Source organism: Octopus bimaculoides, chromosome 9 (assembly GCF_046866305.1).
Source record: "Octopus bimaculoides isolate indiv1 chromosome 9, ASM4686630v1, whole genome shotgun sequence".
NCBI lineage: Eukaryota > Metazoa > Mollusca > Cephalopoda > Octopoda > Octopodidae > Octopus > Octopus bimaculoides.
Genome location: NC_142936.1, coordinates 9,739,944 through 9,763,325, shown reverse-complemented (window position 1 = coordinate 9,763,325; position 23,382 = coordinate 9,739,944). Strand labels below are relative to the sequence as shown.

The 23,382-nt window shown below is 34.3% G+C and overlaps 1 protein-coding gene across 39 annotated transcripts in view; it reads left to right on the top strand.

Moving 5' to 3' along the window:
- The window catches only part of LOC106871661 (serine/threonine-protein kinase mig-15-like), a 764,441-nt gene that overhangs the window by 700,376 nt on the left and 40,683 nt on the right, over nt 1-23,382 (top strand). For 28 of the 39 annotated variants that reach the window (XM_089357111.1, XM_089357081.1, XM_089357079.1 and 25 more), the window contains one exon: nt 10,288-10,353. The exons of the other annotated variants lie outside the window; for them this stretch is intronic. In XM_089357111.1, the coding sequence (XP_089213237.1) occupies nt 10,288-10,353 (66 nt within the window). The remainder of the gene's footprint in view (nt 1-10,287; nt 10,354-23,382) is intronic. 39 annotated transcript variants of the gene reach the window in all.

Genomic DNA, 23,382 nt, shown 5'->3' with positions numbered 1-23,382 from the left:
ATATAAATACACATATGAGGGAGTGTTGAAAAGTTCCTGACTTTAAAGGTATTGCGAAATGCCTGGTTGGAGGCCCAACCTTCCGAGTTCTTTGACAGGTCTTAGAAAAACTGAAGGACTGCTGCATTAAGTGTGTGAATCTGAGAGGGGAATATGTTGAATAAAATCATAATTAACTGATCCTCCTGTATATTCTTTTACCCAAAGCCAGGAACTTTTCAGCACCCCCTCATATATGTGTGTGTGTGTGTGTGTGAATGAGTTTGCTTTTTTCCTAATCCATACTGATTGGCAGCACTTTTAGGTGGAAAAGTCGTTTTAGTCATTTAAGAAACAAAAAAGAAAAAGAACCTATTATACTCACATTTTGTTTGTTCCTTAATAGCAGTGTCTATTATAAAGCTGCTCTTCCCCAATGTAACATTTTCAGTTTAATCACATGGCCTCAGATCAAGTCACTTGGCAAACAAGTACAACTTGGAAGTGTGTGTGTGTGTGTGTGTGTATTATTCTTGCTGTAAGCCTTTGTTTTTGATTATGGGGAAGAAATTGTAAATACTAATCATTAAACCATGAAAAGTGAGTGTCCCCTATGCATATTCAGCCATAAGGCAAAGTGGCAGAATGAATTTATTCCATAGGGACATAGAATGTTGGCTGTAGAATACTTTGAACTTGTGATCAGTAAGTAATCTAGCAAGTTGGCTATACAGCTATAGTGAGTTGAAGAAAGTTTTTGATGAATGTTGACAGTATATATTGCAGAAAAAATATTTTGGCACCAAGCTATTTTTCTTTTATTTTTTATTTGTTTCACTCATTGGATTGTGGTCATGCTGGGGCATCACATTGAAGAGTTTTAGTTGAACCAATCAACCCCAACACTTAAGTTTAAAAAATTTGGTACTTATTTTATCAGTCTCTATTGCTGAACTGCTATGCTAAGGTATGGGGATATAAACAAGCCAACACTGGTTTCCAAGTAGTAGGAGGTTAGATGCTAATGCAAGCACAAAGACACACATACATGATGGGCTCCTTCACAGTTTCCATCTACCAAATTCAGTCACAAGGCATTAGTCAACCTGGTGCTGTAGTAGATGCTTGCCCAAGCATCATGCAGTGGGACTGAACCTGAAACCACATGGTTGTAAAGCAATCTTCTTAACTCATGGCCATAGCTATGCCTATTTAATTATTATTATTATTATTATTATTATTATTTTCTCAGTGCTTTTCCTATTGATGAAATTGTGTGTTTCTTTGCTGTTGTGACCTCAGCCAATTGTCGACTTCTATTGTCTTTCATTCTCTCTCTCTCTCTCTCTCAATCACCCCAAGACACTGTTTTGGTGTGACAGTAAAATCGTTTTTTCCCCTCTCCTTGTAGCTCACACAAGACTGTCTGTCAGTACATTCTTTTGGTTATGAACCATTATCTTCGCTGCATTCTTCTGTAAATTGTTTCCAACTTGTCTTGCTGTTACTAAACGAACAAACAAGCTCCAGTAACGATCTGATCATCATCCCACAACCACTGTGAAATTGAGACCCCACTTGCAAACTCTGTTACTTTATTTCCCCTTCTTTACAAAAGACAGCTTTTATCTTGAACTTCTGCTTCTTGCTGACTTGTAAATTAATTATGCACCATAAATATGCACTGCAAATGTCTGTTATTCCCCATGGATCTGCCAATAGTGACTCAGTCAGAGCAGAGAATTTATTTTCAGATAATTCCGGAAAGAAATCAATTCATTGGTGTGTCATAAACCGATAATGTACAGTATGAATATTCTTTCTTTTAGGGGGTTTTATGTGTTGTTCACATTACTGTTATTTTCTTTACCACTTATCATATTTCCCTTAATTCGGACAACTCCCAGCCTTGAGTAGACAGCATAAAAATGCAAAATGCTTTCTTATTATGATCATTATTATTATCATCATTATTATTATTATTATTATTATTATTATCATCATTATTATTTTTATCATCATCATTATTATTATTATCATTATTATTAATATTATTATTGTTATTACTATTATTATTGTTATCATTATTATTATTATTTTTATTATCGTTATTATTATTATTATTATTATTATCATTATTATTATTATTTTTATTATCGTTATTATTATTATTATTATTGTTATTATTATTATTATTAATAATATTATTTTTATTATTATCATCATTATTATTTTTATTATCATCATTATTATTATTATCATTATTATCATCATCATTATTATTATTATTTTCATTATTAATATTATTATTGTTATTATTATTGTTATTATTATTATTATTATTATCGTTATTTTTATTATCGTTATTATTATTGTTATTATTATTATTATTATTATTATTATTCACTTTTTCCATTACTTTCTCTACTCAGCACCAGAAAAATGTTCAATTCTATGCTCTATCTTGTCTCTGCCTACTGGACTATGGTGTTAGGTTCTGATTTATTGTTTCCGCCAACACCACCAAAGTCGTCATCGTTGTCACCATCATCTCCCCTGCTGCCACCACCACCACCACCACCCCTCCCACTCCTCCGCTCCTTCCATTATTACCACTATAATTACCACCACTAATGCTTTCACTGCCGCTGTTATTATTGCTATAAACTCCCATCATAACTTCTGCCACCATCTCCGACCCACCAGCTCTCTCTCTACCACACTCAACTTCTTATTCCACTAACCCTGTCACCTCTCATCCTTTCATGACCACCACCATCAACACAACAGTCACTATCACCAGCATTAACAGCACCGCCACCACCACCACGACCACCATTACTACTACAGTTTCACTTCTCCATTACCATATCCCCACCGCTCTCTCTTACCATATTTCTTAGTATCACTCTCTCTGTCCCATTGTCATTCCTATAATGTAGTCTTTGGTCATTTAGCCATGATGTGTAGTTACATACATATTAGTGTTGTTCATTACTATTGCTCTAGGATAGTGGAATTGTTACTGAGAGTTGTGTGTACGCAGGTGTCTTATGATGGCTTGTATGGTTTAGCTTTCAAATCCTACTTGTGGACTTTGTCTTTCCCAAAGTAATTTACTAAAATAAGAACCTGTAATATAATGGCACCAAGTTTTTAATTCAGTGCACTTTATCTATCTATCTGTCCATTTATCCGTCTGTCTGTCCAGGTATCCATCTGTGTATCCATCTATTCAGTCTATCCATTTATCCTCTTATTTGTCTATCTGCCTACCTGTCCATCCACCCGACTTCACCCTCCCCCGACCTTGCTGGCCTTGCACCAAAATTTGAAACCATTATTGTTGTTATTTTTATTATTATTATTATTGTTCAGTAGTTTTAATTTTATAACGTGCTTTCACTTCACTACCGAGTGCAGCTCTGTGTGCCTTAGGTATGTGCTGTGGTTTGCTGTGATGCTCTTATGGTTACTGTATTGAAAGTGTTTTGCGTAGGATGTGTGCAGTGCCCAGTAGTGCAATTTTCTGTATGTTATATATATTTGTAAGTCATTATTATCATTATCATCATCATCATTATTATTATTATTATTATTATTATCATTATGGCAGAATCGTTAGTACACCGGGTGAAATGTTTAGCGATATTTCATTCATCTTTACATTCTGAGCTCAGATTCCACTGAGGTCTTTGAGGACTTTGCCTTTCATCTTTCCAGGGTCAATAAATTAAGTACCAGTGAAACACTGGGGTTAGTGTAATCAACCACTCCCCTCCCCCAAAATTTCAGACCTTGAGCCTATAATAGAAAGGATTATTGTTGTTGTTATTATTATTACTAAGGCCACAAGCTAGCAGAATTCTTGGCACACTGAATGGAATGCTTAGCGATATTTCACCCGTCGTTACGTTCTGAGTTCAAATTCCGCCAAGATCAACTTTGCCTTTCATCCTTTCGGGGATTGATAAATTAAGTACCAGTGAAATACTGGGGATCAATGTAATTGAATTAATCCCCTCCCGCAAGCTGCCCTTGTTACAGAAATTTTAAATTATTATTATTGCTATAAATTATTATTACTGTTATTATTATTATTGCTGTTATTATTATTATTATTATTATCATTATTAAAAAAAAGAACTAGTATTATTATTATTATTACTGATAGCAGGAAAATGAGTATGTAATGTACAAAAAAAAAATATATATATATATATTTTTTTTTTTTATATTACAATATTTTTATGACATTGAATTGAAATGTTGCTACAGTTTAATATTTAAATTTTGTGTGGTCTCTGATTAATTACATTTGTAATTATCATAAATGAGACATTTTATATGCTAATTCTTTAGGAAAGATATAGTAATACATTGAATTGATATATTTGCAGGCATTTATCTTTTCCTCCCAGATAAAGCTAACATTATCAAAATCATTTGTTGAGGAAAGAATTTAGTCAAGTGAATTAATTTCCAGTATGTTACTGATACATATTTTATCGACCTTGGGAAGAATGAAAAATAATGTCAACTCTGGCTGGATATGAATTCAGTAATTAAAAGATTTTAGCTAAGTGGAACTAGCTTGCTATTTAGTCAAGCTCTCTACTGTTTTTACTTCTACTAGTGGAACAAAAAATAATAATAATAATATTTCCCTGATGCAGTACCAAGCAATGGCTTTCATGGCTTCTGATCTTAAATGATTGGAAGTGTTATCATGTACATTGTTTTGTCTAGGTATAAAAGACGGGCTACAGCAAATATTCCGTTCAATACCACAGATTTGCTTGTAAGCAGTGGGGGAGCATCATAGCCATGTGTTGAGAGGAATTCTTTGGAGTTTGGATAATTCACCTTTGGAAACATGGGTGTTTCATTCAACATCCTTAAACAACCGTTATCCAGGGACCTTTTTATCTTTTACTTGTTTCACCCATTAGACTGTGGCCATACTGGGGCACCACTTTGAAGAGTTTTTAGTTGAATGAATCGACCCCAGTTATTTATTTATTTTTTTGTTTGTTATAAGCTTTATGTTTATTCCAACAGTTTCTTTTGCCAAACTGTTAAGTTACAGGGACATAAACACAACACTGGTTTTCAGGTTGTAATGGAGGACATACAAAGACACACACACACATAGAACTGGATTCTTTTCAGTTTCCACCTACCAAGTCCACTCACAAAGGCTTTGGTCAGCTCAGGGCTATAACAGAAGACACTTGGCCAAGGTGCCATGTAGTGGGACTGAACCCAGAGCATGTGGTTGGGAAACAAGCTTCTTATTTCTTTATTGCCCACAAGGGGCTAAACATAGAGGGGACAAACAAGGACAAAGGGACTAAGTTGATTACATCGACTCCAGTACATAACTGGTACTTAATTTATCAACCCTGAAAGGATGAAAGACAAATTCGACCTTGGCAGAATTTGAACTCAGAACATAATGGCAGACGAAAGCATTTTGCCCGGCGGGGTAATGCTTCTGCAAGCTTCTTACCACACAACCATGCCTGTACCTGCAGAAATTTCACATCATAATTTCTTTCTTATTTTTTAAATTTATTATTTTGTATCTCATGAGGGTCATTATGCCACATGAGTTTACATCAAAAATCTTGAAAACCAAATTTTATTTTTATTTTTTTGATTTATAAAATTTATATAACTTCAGATCATTGTTTCGTTGTATTAAACATTTTTATGATAAGAGCTAGGCAACAGATTGAGGTTATTGGAAAAATTAATGATTTAGATAACTTACAGTGTTAACAACAATATAATAAATATCAAGCATAACTAAGCTGATGTAAATTTAGCTAAAACAATATTTGAAGCTAAAGACCTCGTTGTGTGCAATATTTCATCATAGCTTTGAGATTTCAATGATGTGACTGTTTATTTTTAGAATGACATTGTAGGGTAGGATTGAGAGGTTGGATCTGTGTCGTTTACTCTTTTACTTGTTTCAATCATTTGACTGTGGTCATGCTGGAGCACTGCCTTTAGTCGAGCAAATCGACCCCAAGACTTATTCTTTGTAAGCCTAGTACTTATTCTATCGGTGTCTTTTGCTGAACCGCTAAGTTACAGGGACGTAAACACACCAGCATCGGTTGTCAAGCGATGTTGGGGGGACACACACACACACACACACACACACACACACATATATATATATGTTAGTAGTGGGGGTGGGTGCGCTGAAAGTGTAGCTGCTAGAATAAGAATAGCCTGGGCAAAGTTTAGAGAGCTCTTACCCCTGCTGGCGACAAAGGGACTCTCACTCAGAGTAAAAGGCAGACTGTATGACGCATGCGTACGAACAACCATGCTACATGGTAGTGAAACATGGGCTGTAACTGCTGAGGACATACGTAAGCTCGCAAGGAATGAAGCCAGTATGCTCCGTTGGATGTGTAATGTCAATGTGAATACCCGTCAGAGTGTAAGTATCTTGAGAGAAAAGCTGAACATTAGAAGCATCAGTTGTGGCGTGCAAGAGAGACGATTGCGCTGGTATGGACATGTGGTGAGAATGGAGGAGGATAGCTGCGTGAAAAAGTGCCACACCCTAACAGTTGAGGGAACCCGTGGAAGAGGTAGGCCCAGGAAGACCTGGGCTGAGGTGGTGAGGCAAGACCTTCGTACATTGGGCCTCACCGAGGCGATGACTACGGACCGAGACCTTTGGAAATGGGCTGTGCGTGAGAAGACCCGGCAAGCCAAGTAAGATCGTTGCCAGTGCCCCTGGACTGGTTCTTGTGCGGGTGGCACATGAGATGCACCATTTTGAGCGTGGCCGTTGCCAGTACCGCCTGACTGGCTCCTGTAGGATTTTCGAGCGAGATCGTTGCCAGTGCCCCTGGACTGGCTTGTGCGGGTGGCACATAAAAGACACCATTTCGAGCGTGGCCGTTTTCGTGCGGGTGACACGTAAAAGCACCCACTACACTCTCTGAGTGGTTGGCGTTAGGAAGGGCATCCAGCTGTAGAAACTCTGCCAAATCAGACTGGAGCCTGGTGTTGCCATCCGGTTTCACCAGTCCTCAGTCAAATCGTCCAACCCATGCTAGCATGGAAAGCGGACGTTAAACGATGATGATGATGATGATGATGATATATATATATATATATATATATATATATATGTATGTATGTATGTATATACATATATACATATATACGATGGGCTTCTTTCAGTTTCTGTCTACCAAATCCACTCACAAGGTTTTGGTTGGCCTGAGGCTATGGTAGAAAACACTTGTGAAGATTTGGAACATGAAATCTGTAAAGGTTGTGCCTCTGATAATTGGTGCATTAGGGACTGTGAATAATGACATATGGATGAAGGTGATTGGAATGGAATGTTCTTTAGAGGAACAGGTAAAATCATCATCGGAAGGGTTTTGAGCACTTGACAGCTTATTGAAAACATGTGGATACCAAATCCTGAGTCAATTTTTGAATAATAATAATAATAATGCAGAAGTAGTGGGGGAGTATCATAGCTATGTGTTGAGAGGAATTCTTTGGGGTTTGGATAATTCACCTTTGGAAACATGGATGTTTTGTTCAACATTCTGAAACAACCCTTATTTAGGGTTCTTTTGAGTGGGATGGGCTACTCGACCTGAAGAAAATTCTAACTGGGCCCCACCTGTGAGGTCATGCGCTGTTTATCTTGATATGGGATCATCATGTTGCGTACACATGGTTGTGATGCATGTGCCTGGTGTACCCTTATCAGACAGGTAGTCATGATGGGTATAATGGGCTTCGTATATTTTACCCCAGTGTCACTTTGATGGCATGCACTACTCTCTTACTCAATAATAATAATAATAATAATAATAATAATAATAATAATAATAATAATTACAACACTGATAGTTTCACTTTGTTCCCCCCCCCCCTAATTTGTTTTTAAAGCATAGTTTAAATATTTCATGTCACGCCCATCATACATACATTCTTTCCAGTGTTCCATATCACCAGACTGCACAGAATATTAAGAATCCAACTATATATATATATATATATATATATATATATATATATATATATATATTAACAACACTAATTGTCTTTTTTTCCTCTTATACAATAGATTTTTCTCTTGTACATTATTATCATCATTATTATCATCATCATCATCATCTCCAATATCATTGTTTATTTACATCTGACAGAAAATTCTGTCTTTCAAAGGTAATAACATATATCAGTGTAATTTCCATTTCCCAAAAGAATTTCTTCTTCTTCGTCGTCGTCTTTTTCCCTATTTCGAGGCTGGAAAATGCGAATGCTATTTTTAAAATCTTTCTCTGTCTATAGCAGGAGTAATTATATTATTTTGTTTTGCAGATTAAAAACTTTCTCTTCTACCTCTTGTATTTTGAGAAATATTTAGGAGACAAAGGACCCTCTTCTGTTGTTGATGAGATATTAAGTGACTGCACTTGATACTCTCATTGTCATCATCAATATCAGTGTTGCTACTGCTGCTGCTATCATTATTATCATTATTATTATTATTATTATTATTATTATTATTATTATCATTATCAGTATTACTATTATTATTATTCAGCCGTCATTTAAATTGTTCCATGTTGTTATTGTTGTGGTGGTCTTCGTTGTTGATGTTGTTGTTTTGGTTGTGGTTGTTGTTGGTGTGGTTATTGTCAGTCTTGTTTCCATTATTATTATTATTATTATTATTATTATTAATCTTGTAAAAATAATATTAGTACTTTGGAAGTATACAGCACTTCATTTCTTGATCTGCACAAAATAAAGAGCAACACTGTCGTTATAAACATGCATGTTTAGAAAATATGTCTAATCATTTGTTTTTACTTTCCACTAAATTATTAACCAACACTGAATCTAGTAGTGAAATTAATTTACTTTAATCTCTTTTATTTGTCATTTCTGTGTGTGTTTTTCACATTAAAATCAATAAAAATAGTAATAATAATAAACTAATCCCTTTAATTCCAACACAAATCTTTGCCTCGTTAGTAATTACTTAATGTTGTTCTTTCTTGATTGTTTGTTTTTCAACGCAGAATAACTAATTTCACTGAATTACGTTAACATGCATTTTTTCAGGATATGTCTCTTTCTTTCTCCCGCCTTTTCCACACTTTGTCTTTTTTTTTTTTTTTTAACACTTTGATGCTATGTATATTTTTGAGACTTTAAAAAAAAATGAAAAGAAAAAAATGAAAAAACAGCATGTCTTCACTAAATTGTTCATCACTGTGTAGTGTTAAAAGCCTTTTACTTTCTTGCAAGCATTCCTAATGTGATTAACATTGGAAAATAGGTGTGACAATTTCAGTAGAATGGTAGGAGTTACAGGGTCCATGAGGGTATTCGAAGGAAGCTATACTGCTGTTCATTTTTGGTTAAGTCTTTGGCTGAAATATTTCAAGACTTTACAGCAACAATCAGTCATACCCAAACATCTTTTTAATTTGATTTTGCTTAGTGCTTTCTGGCACTTTCATTCAGAAGCTGCTTTACTTCCCAGCTAGCCTTTTACAATTAACATTGAGTGCTATCAATTAATTAAAATTTCTTTTCTAATTTACTGTAGAGCAAGCAATCGATGTTTCTTGTGATAATAGAAATATACATTAGCACTTCTGTCCACTTATTTCTCTATGTGTATTTATACACACACACATACACACACACACACTATATATATATATATATATATATGTATGTATATATATATATATATACATATATATATATATGTGTGTATCTATATATATATATATATATATGTATCTATATCTATCTATCTATATATATGTATGTGTATATGTATATATGTATATATATATGCGTCTATATATATATGTGTATATATCTATATGTACATACATACACACACAAACACATGTATATATATATATATACATATATATGTGTGTATATATATATATGTTCATTTGTGTGTTGGGGCAAGGGGTGATTGTTATGTATTAGTATTAGTTGTTTCAAAGAACGCAAAAGATCAATTTTTTTTTTCTTCCCCGTCCATTTAGAAGTCTTACTGACAAGCAATAGTTTTTGATAACCCTATCAAGCAGAGTTTGAGGTGGGGAGAGGAAGGGGAGGGGGGAAGATTTGAAAACAAAGAAAAACTACAAAACAACCGGGAAAAAAAAACCGAAACCTCCCCCCTCCTTCTCTGTTCATTTACCTCATCTTCTACATTATTGAATGTCCACCTCTAGTTGTATAACGTGCTGTTTCCTTTTTCTCCTCTTGTAGTATCGGGGTACTCATGACAATGTGGCCACTCAGCAAAGTGGTAGCATAACATTCTACGTGAACCAGGTAAACTTACTTTAAGGCTGCTCAACCTACCCTGACCTATAGTACTTAACATTAGCTAAGCGCCACAATTTTTTTTTTTTTAATCTGACCATCCCACTACCCCCCCCCCCCCTCCACAACTCTTCATAAATACTACCTTAAATTTAATAATTTCAAACATTTTCTTGGGCTTTTTTTTTATTTCCTTTTCTTTACTACATTAGTGTGTAGCTGGGGATGAAAAAATCCATCAAACTCAGGCTGAATTTGATTATAAGATAGAAAATCTAATTTCTTTTGTTTTCATTTTTTTTTTTTAGTTAATTTTTCCTTTCATCTGGAAATTATATTCCATTCACTTCCATTATAATGTTATTTAATTATCTTGTTTAATTATTCATTTATTCGTTAAGAAAAATATGTGTGTTTGATGTCTATCATAATAGCGTTTCTGCTATACTCCATGCTGGTTCCTCTTTTATTTTCTGTTTGCTATTTATATTCAGATTATTGCTGCTAACTTAACTATAGCAGCATCAAAGTTAGTCAAAGTTCAATACTGGTTATAGATTTCCCTCTTGTAAAAAACCCCACCATTTTGTCAGCTATATATCAAATGGGTATCGTTTTAATGTTTCTTTCCTTTTGTTGTTACTTTCTGCATAACAGAGAGAGAGATTTATATGTCTTACATAGAACTTGTGGAAATTATAACTTTCTTGTCGTGCAGGCATTGAAAACAGGCTGGCTCCACATGGAAAGTGCTTACTTTTTGAAATTATTCCAAGGCTAGTGTGAAGGGCGTAAAACAGGCTCCTGTTATTAGATTTTTGAATTTTAAAGCAGTTCTTCTATTGTTGCTTCTCCAAACAGTCTTTAATCTATGTTGAAGAATATTTTTCTGCTGTCTCCCAGTATCTGTCAACCTTACATTTCTACGTTATTGTGAAACTAACATAGGAAATGGACAGTTTTGCAGAGAACACATGGTTATTATGGCTGCTCCATACTCTAATTACTAGGAATATTTGATTTAAATAGAAAAGAAAAATTCTGAATATTTTCCTCAACCAACAAGTGTATTAGTTGCAAATGTAGTATTGATTGCTATATCATAAACATTTTTTCCCTCTATCTAATGTAGGAAATGCAAAATAGAATTTCTATTTTCTCTTATTGTTACTTTCTTTTTTCTTTTTTTTTTTCCTCCTTGCCATATTTTACTGATGTATATATTTTTTCATATCGTTTTCCACATACACACACATTTTAAATATTTTTTCTATTCCCATTATCTTGTTTCCATGAGAATGCATATCTATGCTGGTTGATCTCCATTCTAGGATTAAATGAGATAAAATCAATATATAGATTCTCAACTTACTCCTCTGAGATATTTCATGGTCATATAAACAACAACAACAACAACTATATCACACACAGACACACACAATAACAGGAACCAAACATAAGAAAAATAAGAGGGGTGAGGTGAAGACGGTGCAGGGGGGGGGGTCTAGTTATTGTTAAGTTGCAACTGCATTTAGTGTATTTGGTAGGAAGCTATGTGAAAAGTCTATTTGCCAAAGAAGCAGTTTGCCGATCTTTGCAACTCATATCATGTTACAGAATATTTTGCATTAGCTTGTCGTTTGGCTTTTACTTAATAACAAAGTTCATTAATGATCTTATTGATCGATCTATCGATTGCTATTTAAAAAAAAAAAATTTATTTTAATTTTTATTATTTTTTTTTTCCTCTTGATTCTTTTCCTAACATAAATATTGGTTTTGGCTACTTAGTTTTTAACAATATTATTTATTTTGAAATGCAGTAAATATTGTTGTATGCAAAACTGATTGGTAACTTGATGCTAAATGCTTCATGTTATACTTGTCAACTTTGAGTAAGATTTCTCTGCGGATCAGTGCTGGATATGCTTCAACTAAAATCCATGTTATATGCAACTAATATCAAAACCTTAGACTGTATATGAACAACAGCACTGCAGTTCTTGAGAACTGTTTATATGTCAGAAGATTAAACCATACTAAGTTACATTTGACTATGTCAACAAGAATCAACTCTTCATATTTCTCTACTGTTATAAGAAGCAGATTTGTTGTTGGAATTTTAAAAAAACAACATATTCTAGTAGTAATGTATTAGTATCAAATTAAATATGCTGGGTTGATGGTCTTTCCCTTCCCTCCTCCCCTCTCACTCTCCCTCCTTCCCTGTATTTATTTGTGCGTGTGTATGTATATATACACACATTCACATATACTCATATATACATACTCACATGTACATGCTCATACAGGCAAGCATATTTAAAGGTATATGCGCATGTGTGTGTATGGCTCTTCCCATCTCTCATTCTCTCTCTCTCTCTCTCTCTCTCTCTTTCTCTAATCTCTGCTTTTTGTTAATTAATTGCTTCACTTTTGATATCTCGTTTAGGCCATTCATTTTAGGTGTCTCTCTAGGTTAACAATCTGCATTTCATGTCTCCCAATATTGTTGTCTATAACAGTCTCATTAGGTTTAATGCTGTTTGTCTGCTGATGTCTGCTTTATTTTCAAGGACTCACCATCTTTTTCATAACTCCTTAAGTTAGTCTATCCTTCTTGCTTGTCTTTCTCTAGATTTCTTTATGAATTATATATCCTGGTGCCTACCTAAGTTAATACACCTGTACCTCTTAGAGATTACAAAAGACATCCTCAAAATATATCATTGTGCTGGTAATAGCAGAGTTTCTTTTGTTTGCATTCCAATTCTAGTTTCCAATTCTAAGGGTCTTACTATTCACCATAGTGAGGTTTAATGTGTACATGCAACCACACTTCCAAAGATGTGCATTAGGTTCAATCCTCATCTTTTTTTCGTACACTCATTTAAATCTGTATGGGCATGGTATGTTTCATAACATGTTAGCACCGTGTGTTTTGGAGTGGTACAATTTCTACAGCAATTAGTAATTGCAGCATCAGAATAGTGTCTAAATGGTAAACTAACTATTGGGGTGGTTTGCTCTCAGTTGTGATGGTGATTTCCTTCTTGGCATGATGTAGTGTCTCTCAGAGAAGTACAGCATCTCTTGGAGTGGTACAATCTCTATTGATATAGAATTTTCTCTACTGGCATGTGTTTACTTCTTTATATTATTTGCTCCTTGCCTACACTGCAATAGTACATTGTTGTTCAATATATTTGTGTGGAAGTTGGAGTTAAACATCTTATTACGATTATTGTCAAACGATGATAATATCTCAATTAGCTTATAGTATCTGACCATGTTACTTAGTTCCCGTGTAGCTCACTGTAGCTGAGTAACACTTTAAAAATAGGGAGAGGGGCGCCCTCCACCCAAAATCTCAATTTATCAACAGCTATTGTTAAGTACCATATGGTAAGGGTTTCCAGCAGCACTCTAGCACTCTACCCTCCATGTAATCTGCATGTCATAGCAACTATGTAACTATTATGTGGTCAGTACATGTGGCTTCTTTTCTAGAAAACTCATCCTTGTTTCTTTCTTTGTTTTGCTGCTCAGTGTCCTGGCTGTTGCTGTTTGCTTCTAGTAACATGCTTGCAACATCAGTTTTTATCCTTCCCTTTCCAAGTTGACTTGGTCTTTGTCTGTACATATCCTACCTTACCTGAATAACGACCAATACATCATTCCATTTTATTTATTCTTTTAAATCAAAATTTTTGAATAAACATTTGAAAAAAATCATCGAGAACGAAAAAAAACATGCAGTTATCTTTATATATATATATATATATATATATCTACATTTATATATTCATAATCAGAATGTCTTTTTCCTTCTAAATCTTTGCACCAATTGAATCACCAGTTAAATAAGAAATTCAGCGAAGATCTTTTTTTATTCACAATTTTATTCATTCAACCACAATACACTCACACTCTCTTTTTTTCAATGAATCTTTGTCTCTCCTTTTACTATTATCATTATTATTATTATTATTATTATTGATAGCAGGAGAATGGGTATGGGTCATTTTTTATTATATACTACAGTATGTTATTTTTATAGCATTGAATTGAAATGATGCACAGAGCCAGCAATTTTTCATGCAAAGAGGGCAAATTGATTACATCAACGAGTACCTGACCGGTTCTTTCTTTTAGCTTCTGCCCCTCCATCCTTGGATTGACAAAATAAAGAACCAGTCAGGTACTCTAGTCAATGCGATCAACCTACCCCACCCCTCAAAATTGCCAACCCTTGCACCAAAATTTGAAACCATTGCTGTTATTATTATTATTATTATTATTAAAAATCTGCTTCAAAATACTGCCAGGAGGGGTAAAAGGAGGAGGAGTATTTAAGAGAAAAAGAAAAACCCAGCAATCTGACTATCACCCATTCCACCCATGCCATCCATACCTCACTGCCACTTGTCGGAGAGAAATGTTGGATTATTTTTTTTACCATTCAATGGAAAATATCTTCACTAGCTTGTGTTTTTTTTTTCTCCTATTTCATCCTGTATTTGGTTTCATTACAATGGCAGCTAAACAGAAATATCCAGTCACAAACATACAAAGATCAGAAATGTTAATATGCTGTTTGGTCTAAAAGAATCCTCAATATTCAAAAGTAAAACTTTCTTTTAGGATCCATGCTCTCTCTCTCTCTCTCTCTCTCTCTCTCTCTCTCTCTCTCTCTCTCTCTCTCTCTCTCTCTCTCTCTCTCTCTCTCTCTCTCTCCTTTCTCTCCTTATTACCTCTTCCTCCTTCAAGAAATTATGAAATAATAATAAAAACAAATTTTAATGGATTCTGAAAGGTTATGATAAAATGCCTCAGATTTTCCCCCTTTTTTTTTTCAATAAATAAAAAAAAGGGAAACAATATTCTGTAGCTTTTCCATCATTAGTTCTCCTCTCCTTTATTTTGCTGATACTTTCTAAATATTTTCCTCTTTTCTTTCGAAAAACACATAAATACACACAAATATTCCTCGATATTTTTATAAAGCATTAATGATAGTTTCTATTACGTAAGTGGGTATTTTAGGATGGAGCCTTGTTGCTGTTGCTGCTGCTATGCTACTGCTACTGCTGCTACTATTGCCATTGCTACTACTACTACTACTACTACTACCACCACTACTACTACAACCACCACTACTACTACTACAGCACCATCACCACCTGTACTGTTAGTTATAACTGCTACTACTATAACCACCATCACTACCACCACAGTCATCATCATCATCATCATCATCGTGTTTAGAATAAATTCTAGGCAGCATGGTAATTTGCATATATTCCTTTGTCTTTTTTTTTTTTTTTTTTTGCTTTAATTTCTCAGAGAGGAGGAACTGCCATTAGTGTTTGGTACTTTCAGGTAGACCAGACAAGTCCAAAGCCCTGATATATCCACCACTGCAGTCTGCATAGTTTGTAATAAATGTTCTCTTGTTATAGCCCTGCACCCTTCTCTTCTGCACTTATCACATGTTCACATAACCACACACACACACATACACACACATACTTATTATTAAGTTTCAGCATCCTGTCCATGCATCCTAAATGGTAAATGTTTAAACTAGAATCCTCTCCCTGTCTCTGTCTGTCTCTCTCTCTCTCTCTCTCTGCCTTCCTTGTTTTGTGTTAAATTGCTTATATATCCCTATCATAATAGGCTGCTGACTTTTCCATCTACAGCTGCGACTGGCTGAAAGAATGCATCCTTTCAGAACAATATTCTGAAATTGGAAATGATCACTGTATTCTATATATTTTTAAATGGCCAATATTCCATCTTCATTGGTTTCATTTATCTATTTACTTATTTATTATATTTCTTCATTCTTTCATTCATTTATTTATAAATTTATTTATTTATTAGCTGCAAAGAAATCACATTTTGTTTCAATAGGAATCTTTCAATATAATGGTCCAAGTTTAGGATAGTACCAAAGAGCCATAGTGAATTAGATTTCATATAGCACATAAATAGTCACCTCTTGGCCTTCTAATAAGGAATCTTTAGTACCATCTTCTCACTTAGACCCATTTTCCATAATTTGATATTTTTAGAATGCGTATTTAAAAAATAAAAAAAAATTAGTGTTCTTTATGTTAACATTCTATTGTGTATATAAGGACAAACTGTTACACAAAATATTAAATGGCACAGTTTGAAAATTTTTTGGATATAACTGAAAATAGTAAGCTGGAAGAATGGTCCTAAGTATTTAGTAACTACATTACAGTATTTACTTTATTTCTAAGTTCAAATCTAGCTGAAGTTAGCTTTATAGCTCTTAATCTTTTGGGGCTACACAAGAAGAAATTAATATCATAATCATCATCATCATCATCATCATCATCATCATCATCATCATCATCAAATGTCTGTTTTCCATGCTGGTATGGATGGGACAACTTGACAGGTGCTGGTAAAGCTGGAAACCACACCAGGCTCCAGTGTCTGCTTTGACATGGTTTTTCTGACTGGATGCCCCTTCCTAATGCCAATCACTTTTCGGAGTGTACTGGGTGCTTATTTACATGACATCTGCACCAGTACTTTTAATGTGACACCAGCACCAGTGCTACATCCATGTGTAATACATGTTATATAAATCAGAGAGAGAGAGAGAGAGAGCACACACCAATAATATTATATATGAAGGAGTGATTGCCGCCATAGCCACAACTATCACTGCAATATATATAAGCCAACCTTGTTAAAATGATACTTGAAATATGAGGTCTTTTGTGGAATTAAAGTACAGCACAACCAGCCATTGGTTGTAATGTTTACCTTGCTTTCATTAATTGTTTTTAGATGTGTGTCATTGCGAGCAGACACAGACACCCTTTTGACTTCTTTACTCTTGACTGTGAAGAACACCCAAAGTTTGATAGTTACAGAGAGAGAGAGAGAGAGAGAGAGAGAGAGATTGTTGTACCGACATCTGACTGGGACTCCTTCCAGCTAGGTAGACTGAAGCAATGTGAAATGAAGTGTTTTGCTCAAGGACAGAATGTACTGCCCTGTCTAAGAATCGAACCCATGAACATATGATTATAACTCAAACATCTCGACCACTGTGTGCTTTCGTTTACTGTAATTAAATATGATGATTCTGTAGCATTATCTCTAGGATTTGATAGAACCAAACTTTAACTGGGAAAGATGGTTGAGAGACATTTTCAGCATCTGACTTATGTGCACTAGGAGTGATGTGCAGGTCTTGGAAACAGATCAAAATCAAATGCTCAGTCTCTCATGGAAGCGTATCATAATATATGTAATGCACATTATATCTTCATTGTTATTCTCTTGTCTTGTATGCAAACTCTTGTCCGATTCTCAAGGGGATATAATTTGTGGAATGGCAGAAGTTCTCAACTCAACTGAAATAACTTTTCTCAGTAGTCATGAATGCTGGGCAATTGGTAACAGTGAAAGCAAAATATGAATGCATATGCACATTAGATATAAGTTATGTATGTGTGTGTGTGTATATATATATATATGTATGTATACATATGTATATATGTATATATGTATATGTATATATGTATATGTATATATGTATACATATGTATATATGTATGTATGTATATATGTATGTATGTGTATATATGTATATATATGTATGTATATATATGTATATATATGTGTGTATATGTATATATGTATGCATATATATGTATATGCATGTATATATATGTATATGCATGTATATATATATGAATATATATATATGTATGTATATATGTATGTATATATATATGTATATGTTTATATATATGTATGTATATATATGTATATATGTATGTATATATATGTAGCTATGTATGTATATATATATGTGTACATGTATATATATATGTGTACATGTATATATATATATATATATATATATATATGTATGTATGTATATTATGTATATATATATGTAGCTATGTATGTATATGAATGAATGTTATAAGAATTCAGAAACTGTGAGAAGTGTGAAATAAATCGTTTTTAATGGTGGGGACGCAAAGCAGATAAAGCTAAAGCCTTCAACTTTTCCCATCCAAGGCTTTTTTAAACCCGACATTTGCACATCGTTATTTATAGCTTTATCTACTTGGCATTCCACTGTTAAAAAGTATATAAATATTGCCATTTTCCTGAAGCAGACTGCTTTTCTTAATAATATTTATTGAGCCTTGTTCCTTCAGTACTCACCATATCCATAAACTGTTGCATTAAAAAAAACCTGAATTATCCCCCACACACCTCTCTCTCTCAGCCTATATATATATTTATACATATTTGATGGCTTTGAATTTGCTGTTTTATAGCATTGGCCAGAGTGTCTTGCTGTTTTCTGCATTCTGAATTTAAGCCCTGCTTAGGTTCACTTTGACATTCGTTCTTTTCGAGATGATAAAGTATCAATCTAGAATGGTGGATTGGCGGCATTTTAGAGCATAGGATGCAGTACCTTGAGGGTATCTGTTTTGGCTCTGTGCCTTGTGAGTTCAAACCCTGCCTCCTATCTTGCTGGATGTGATGTGTGGTGGGGAGATACAAAAAAATGAAAACAAGGTTCTTCAAGATCTTTAAAAAAGAAACTGCAAACAGCTTGGGAAGCCCATAACCAAGTATTCAGCTGATTACTTTCAATACTAACTGGCAAAAGAAGCTGCAAGGCGACTATCAAGTCATGTGTACTTTCCTCTCTCTCTCTCTCTCTCTCTCTCTCTCTCTCTCTCTCTCTCTCTCTCTCACACACACACACATATACATATTCATTTTTAAGTTACTGTTTGCACAACAAAATGAAATTTCCATTTTAATATTTACATGACAAAAGTGATTAGAATAAATTATTTGGAATGGTTAACTTATTAAAACTATAATTACTTCTACATCTATTCAAATTTGTAATTAGTACAATTGTCTGTTGTTAATTTAGACAAATAATTTTCAGCTTTCTTAACTTCACCCATTACTAATTTCTGAGTGAATGTGTGTGTGTGTGTGTGTGTGTAATTGAGGAAAGGAAAGTGTCACTGTGTTTGTTGGTTTGTAATCTATCATCAGCATCACCATCGTCATAATCATTGTTCTTACATACATTTTCCAAGGTTGCATGGGTTGGACGGAGATTATTGAAGCAGATTTTCTATAGCAAACCTGCACATATCTCCAAGCAATGTGATATTCCCCCTATGGTCAAACTTGTTTCCACAGAATATCAGAAATGAATGGACAACACTGCTTGTATGACAGTGATACTCATTTACAACTCTCACATGATGTGAAGGCAAGGAAACAGAAACAAACACACACACATACACACTCTGTCTTCTCCACACACATTCACATATGTATATGGAAATACAGGACATGTTTCGTTCGGTTGCTGTCTACCTGTTTCAAGCTTTGGTTAACCTAGGGCTGTATCAAAAGACATTTGCCCAAAGCGCCACATGGTGGAACTGAACTTGAAACCATACTAGAAAGCAAAGTTCTTAACCTTACAGGGCACACCTGTACCTGTATGTTTATATATTTTGTAAATAAACAGAGAAAGAAAGAAATTAATTTTTCTTTTATTACGTGTTTTCATATGATTTAAATATTCTTTAGAAAACAAATGAGCATCTTCATTTCATAATGGATGATACACACATCCAAACAACTGCTGTGTGTGTATCTATATTGTGTATGTGTTTATGTGTATATTAAAATCCATACCATGGTTTCACACAAATAGCCTTGTGAATATTAATGATCCTTAGTGGATATTGAACAAAGTTGAGAATGGAAATCAATATACATACACATATATATGAATCCACATACACACAACTACATATATGCATATCCATGCATCCACACACATGATTGAATTAAAATGCTTGATTTTTAAAGATTACGTATACTTTATATGAGGAAAATGTTTGTGTGTGTTCGTGCATGCGTAAAGTTCTCTCTAAGATCAAAAATTGCTTCTTGCTGATTCCTTGAACTTGTAGCAAAGTTAACGAACCACCGTTTCAAATACAGATGCATGTTAAAGAGTATTATTTCTCTATTGCCTTACTAGACTCTTATCCCCATAGATATACCTAGTCTGTGGCCTTGTTATTTAAACCATAAACAGCCTAAGTTATAGGCAATGTTTCTACAGCTGGATGCACATCCTTATGCCAACCAATCCGAGAGTGTTGTGGGTGCTTTTTACCTGCTACTGGCACAGAAGCCAGTCAGGGAATACTAGCATCAGCCACGTTTGGATGGTGCTTTTTACGTGTCACCAGCATGGTTAAAAAGTGCAGCTTATATTCCATCAAATACAGTGAATTGTAATACCATAATAGTATTCCTGCTGTTTGCTAGTTCTTCATAAAACAAATGAAAGGGATGTGAACAGAGGTGAAATCAGTAGATGATTGGACAAATTATTATCTATCCAAACCCTCTATACACACTGATGTGCTCTCTAATTTGGATGAGTATGTGAATCCATTTTAAGGAACTACTAGTGAGAATTTACGAAAAAAAAAAACAAAAGATGAAGATGGGTGTGTAAACAACAAACTGATGTATTAGTTTAATGCTTGGGAAGTGAGAAAGTCTTTTACGTTTCAGGCCTCTGCTCTTCGACAGAAATAAGCAAGGAGAAAAAATGAATAAGGAACTACTAGGCTAGCATATCACTAATACCCTGCTGGAACCTAGTACTGAGACTCAGCTGTTTTTGATTTCTTGTATCACGAAATCGAGGTGTTTACCATTTGTAGCTGCTCTCGAACTCCAGACGCAACTAGTTTCTCTCTTGTATCTCTGTAAGAACTGTCCTGAAGATGATTGAAGGCAACAATGAGTATAGTGATGGTGATGATTGTTTTTAGCAGCAGCAATAGTTGTTTCTGTTGTTGTTGTTGTCTGAATTGTGGTGGTTGGTGGCGGCAGCAATGGTTATAATGATGGAAATTTGTACGTTCTTACCCTGCAAGCATGATCTAAAAATCTGATTTACTAAGAGGCCATACAAGATTAATTTCAAATCAAATTATATAAAACTTACTCATGCAGTAGTATGTGTGTGTGTGTGTGATAAGGTTTTTGTGACTGTATGAGAGAGAGAGAGAGAGAGAGAGAGAGAGAGTGTGTTTTACCTTCTCCTTTATTGTCTGTGTGCTGTTAACAATTTGATAACCTCTCTCTCTCACTCTTCTATTTTCTTTATATTCCTGTTCCCCACCGACCCCTCCCCCATGTCTTTCTCCTACACACTGCCACACTTCAATCCTTCTCTCTCTCTCTCTCTCTCTCTCATGACCATTGTTAACTTTGCAAGACAAGAATGTAAATAGACTGCCAGTAACAAAAGGCAAAATATGTCGGAGCAGACGTGTTACAAGATGAAACATTCATTTTTACCACAATATGTCTTGTTCTGGAAGTATATTGCTCTGTTTCTCTCCTCCTCCTCTACCCTCTTTCTTTCTCTCTCTATGTATTTGTGTGTGTATCTGTGTGTATATTGTATGCATGTATACGTACTCACATCCGCACATAGACATAAGATGTATATACATACAGATGCACACATGTGTGTGAGAGAGAGAGAAAGAATTGCTCTTTGGAATGAAAGATCCACAACAGAGTCTATTAACTTTGCTGCTAGGCTACCCTTATAGGACATAAGTGTCTTCCATTCAATGGTTTTCAATAATTATTGCAGGAAACCTTCTTGGGTTTGAACTGTAACTCATTGTCTCTTTGGGATTAGCAGCAGTGGCAGTAGAGTTTATTTTCACTGTTAATAAACCAACCATTTAACTTAGCTATTTTATTTACTGAAAACCTGGGAAATTAATCTTCGCTATTGTAAAGGACATCAATATTGTGGTCTTGACCTCGTATAGCTAAAGTTAAATCTAGCAATGTTATATCAAGATTGTATAGAATTCCCACATCTCAGCAAAATGAAATATCATTGCACATCTAAAATCAATGCTAATCCCTCCTGGATTATTATAAATAAAGCAAATCAGCCCAACATTTATAGAAATTTTAGATTCACTTTTAAAATTACTTTCCTACTCTGAATTCTCCTGTTATGTATGGTACAGTCGTACTAAATTTTGTTTTACACCATTTTAAATATCATTGATATGATTAATATTAAAACTCTCTGAACTTGTTCTTTTCAAAGTGTAAATAACCAATTTACTGTGATTTCCTCTCTTATTACAATGGCCGCATATTTTCCATTGATTTTTTTTCTTAGTTTCTGCAACTGAAACCTAAAGAATGCTCTCTAAGATCTCATTTGCCTGCCGCTAAATTTCATAATATACATATATATATATATGGTTTCCTCTGTTAAGCTGCTAGTAGTGAATTTGTATCCTGCTTCAAGGAATATACGACAGTACTCTAGCGGATTCGTGTTTTTGATAAAAGCCACTGAACGCAGATATAAAAACATTAGAATTTGTCAGTTGTCATTTTCTTGAGTTACGTTGTCTGCTGGAAGTAATCAACAGCTTTTATTTCGAAGACATTCTCACTCCTTGTGAAGTGTCTGTTTTCCAGTCAATATTGTCAATTAGTCAAGAATTTCTGGAAACAACAGCTGTGATTTGTTGTTGATGTGCTTCCAGCTAATTAACTGCTTAAAGCTACCTAGCATTGGTTGCTGTACAATCTTATCTTCATGGAAAATAAATGAAATTGTGCCATTGATTGAGCAATTTACTTTCATTTGTTTTGCAAAGATTATTAGATTGTTTTGGTGATATAATGCTATAAATAACTTGTAAATCATTCCCATTCAGATAGATACCGAACATGTTTCATGACAAGAGTTGTCATTGCCACTTGGGAACTCCATGTAAATTCTCATTAGAATACTGCTGTCTTTATTTTCTCTTTGTGATTTGCTTTGAAGCAGTTTGAAACTAAGAACCTAGTGATTCCAAATATTTCAGTATGGTTGGGACTTTGAGAAATAATAATGTTTGTTACTAC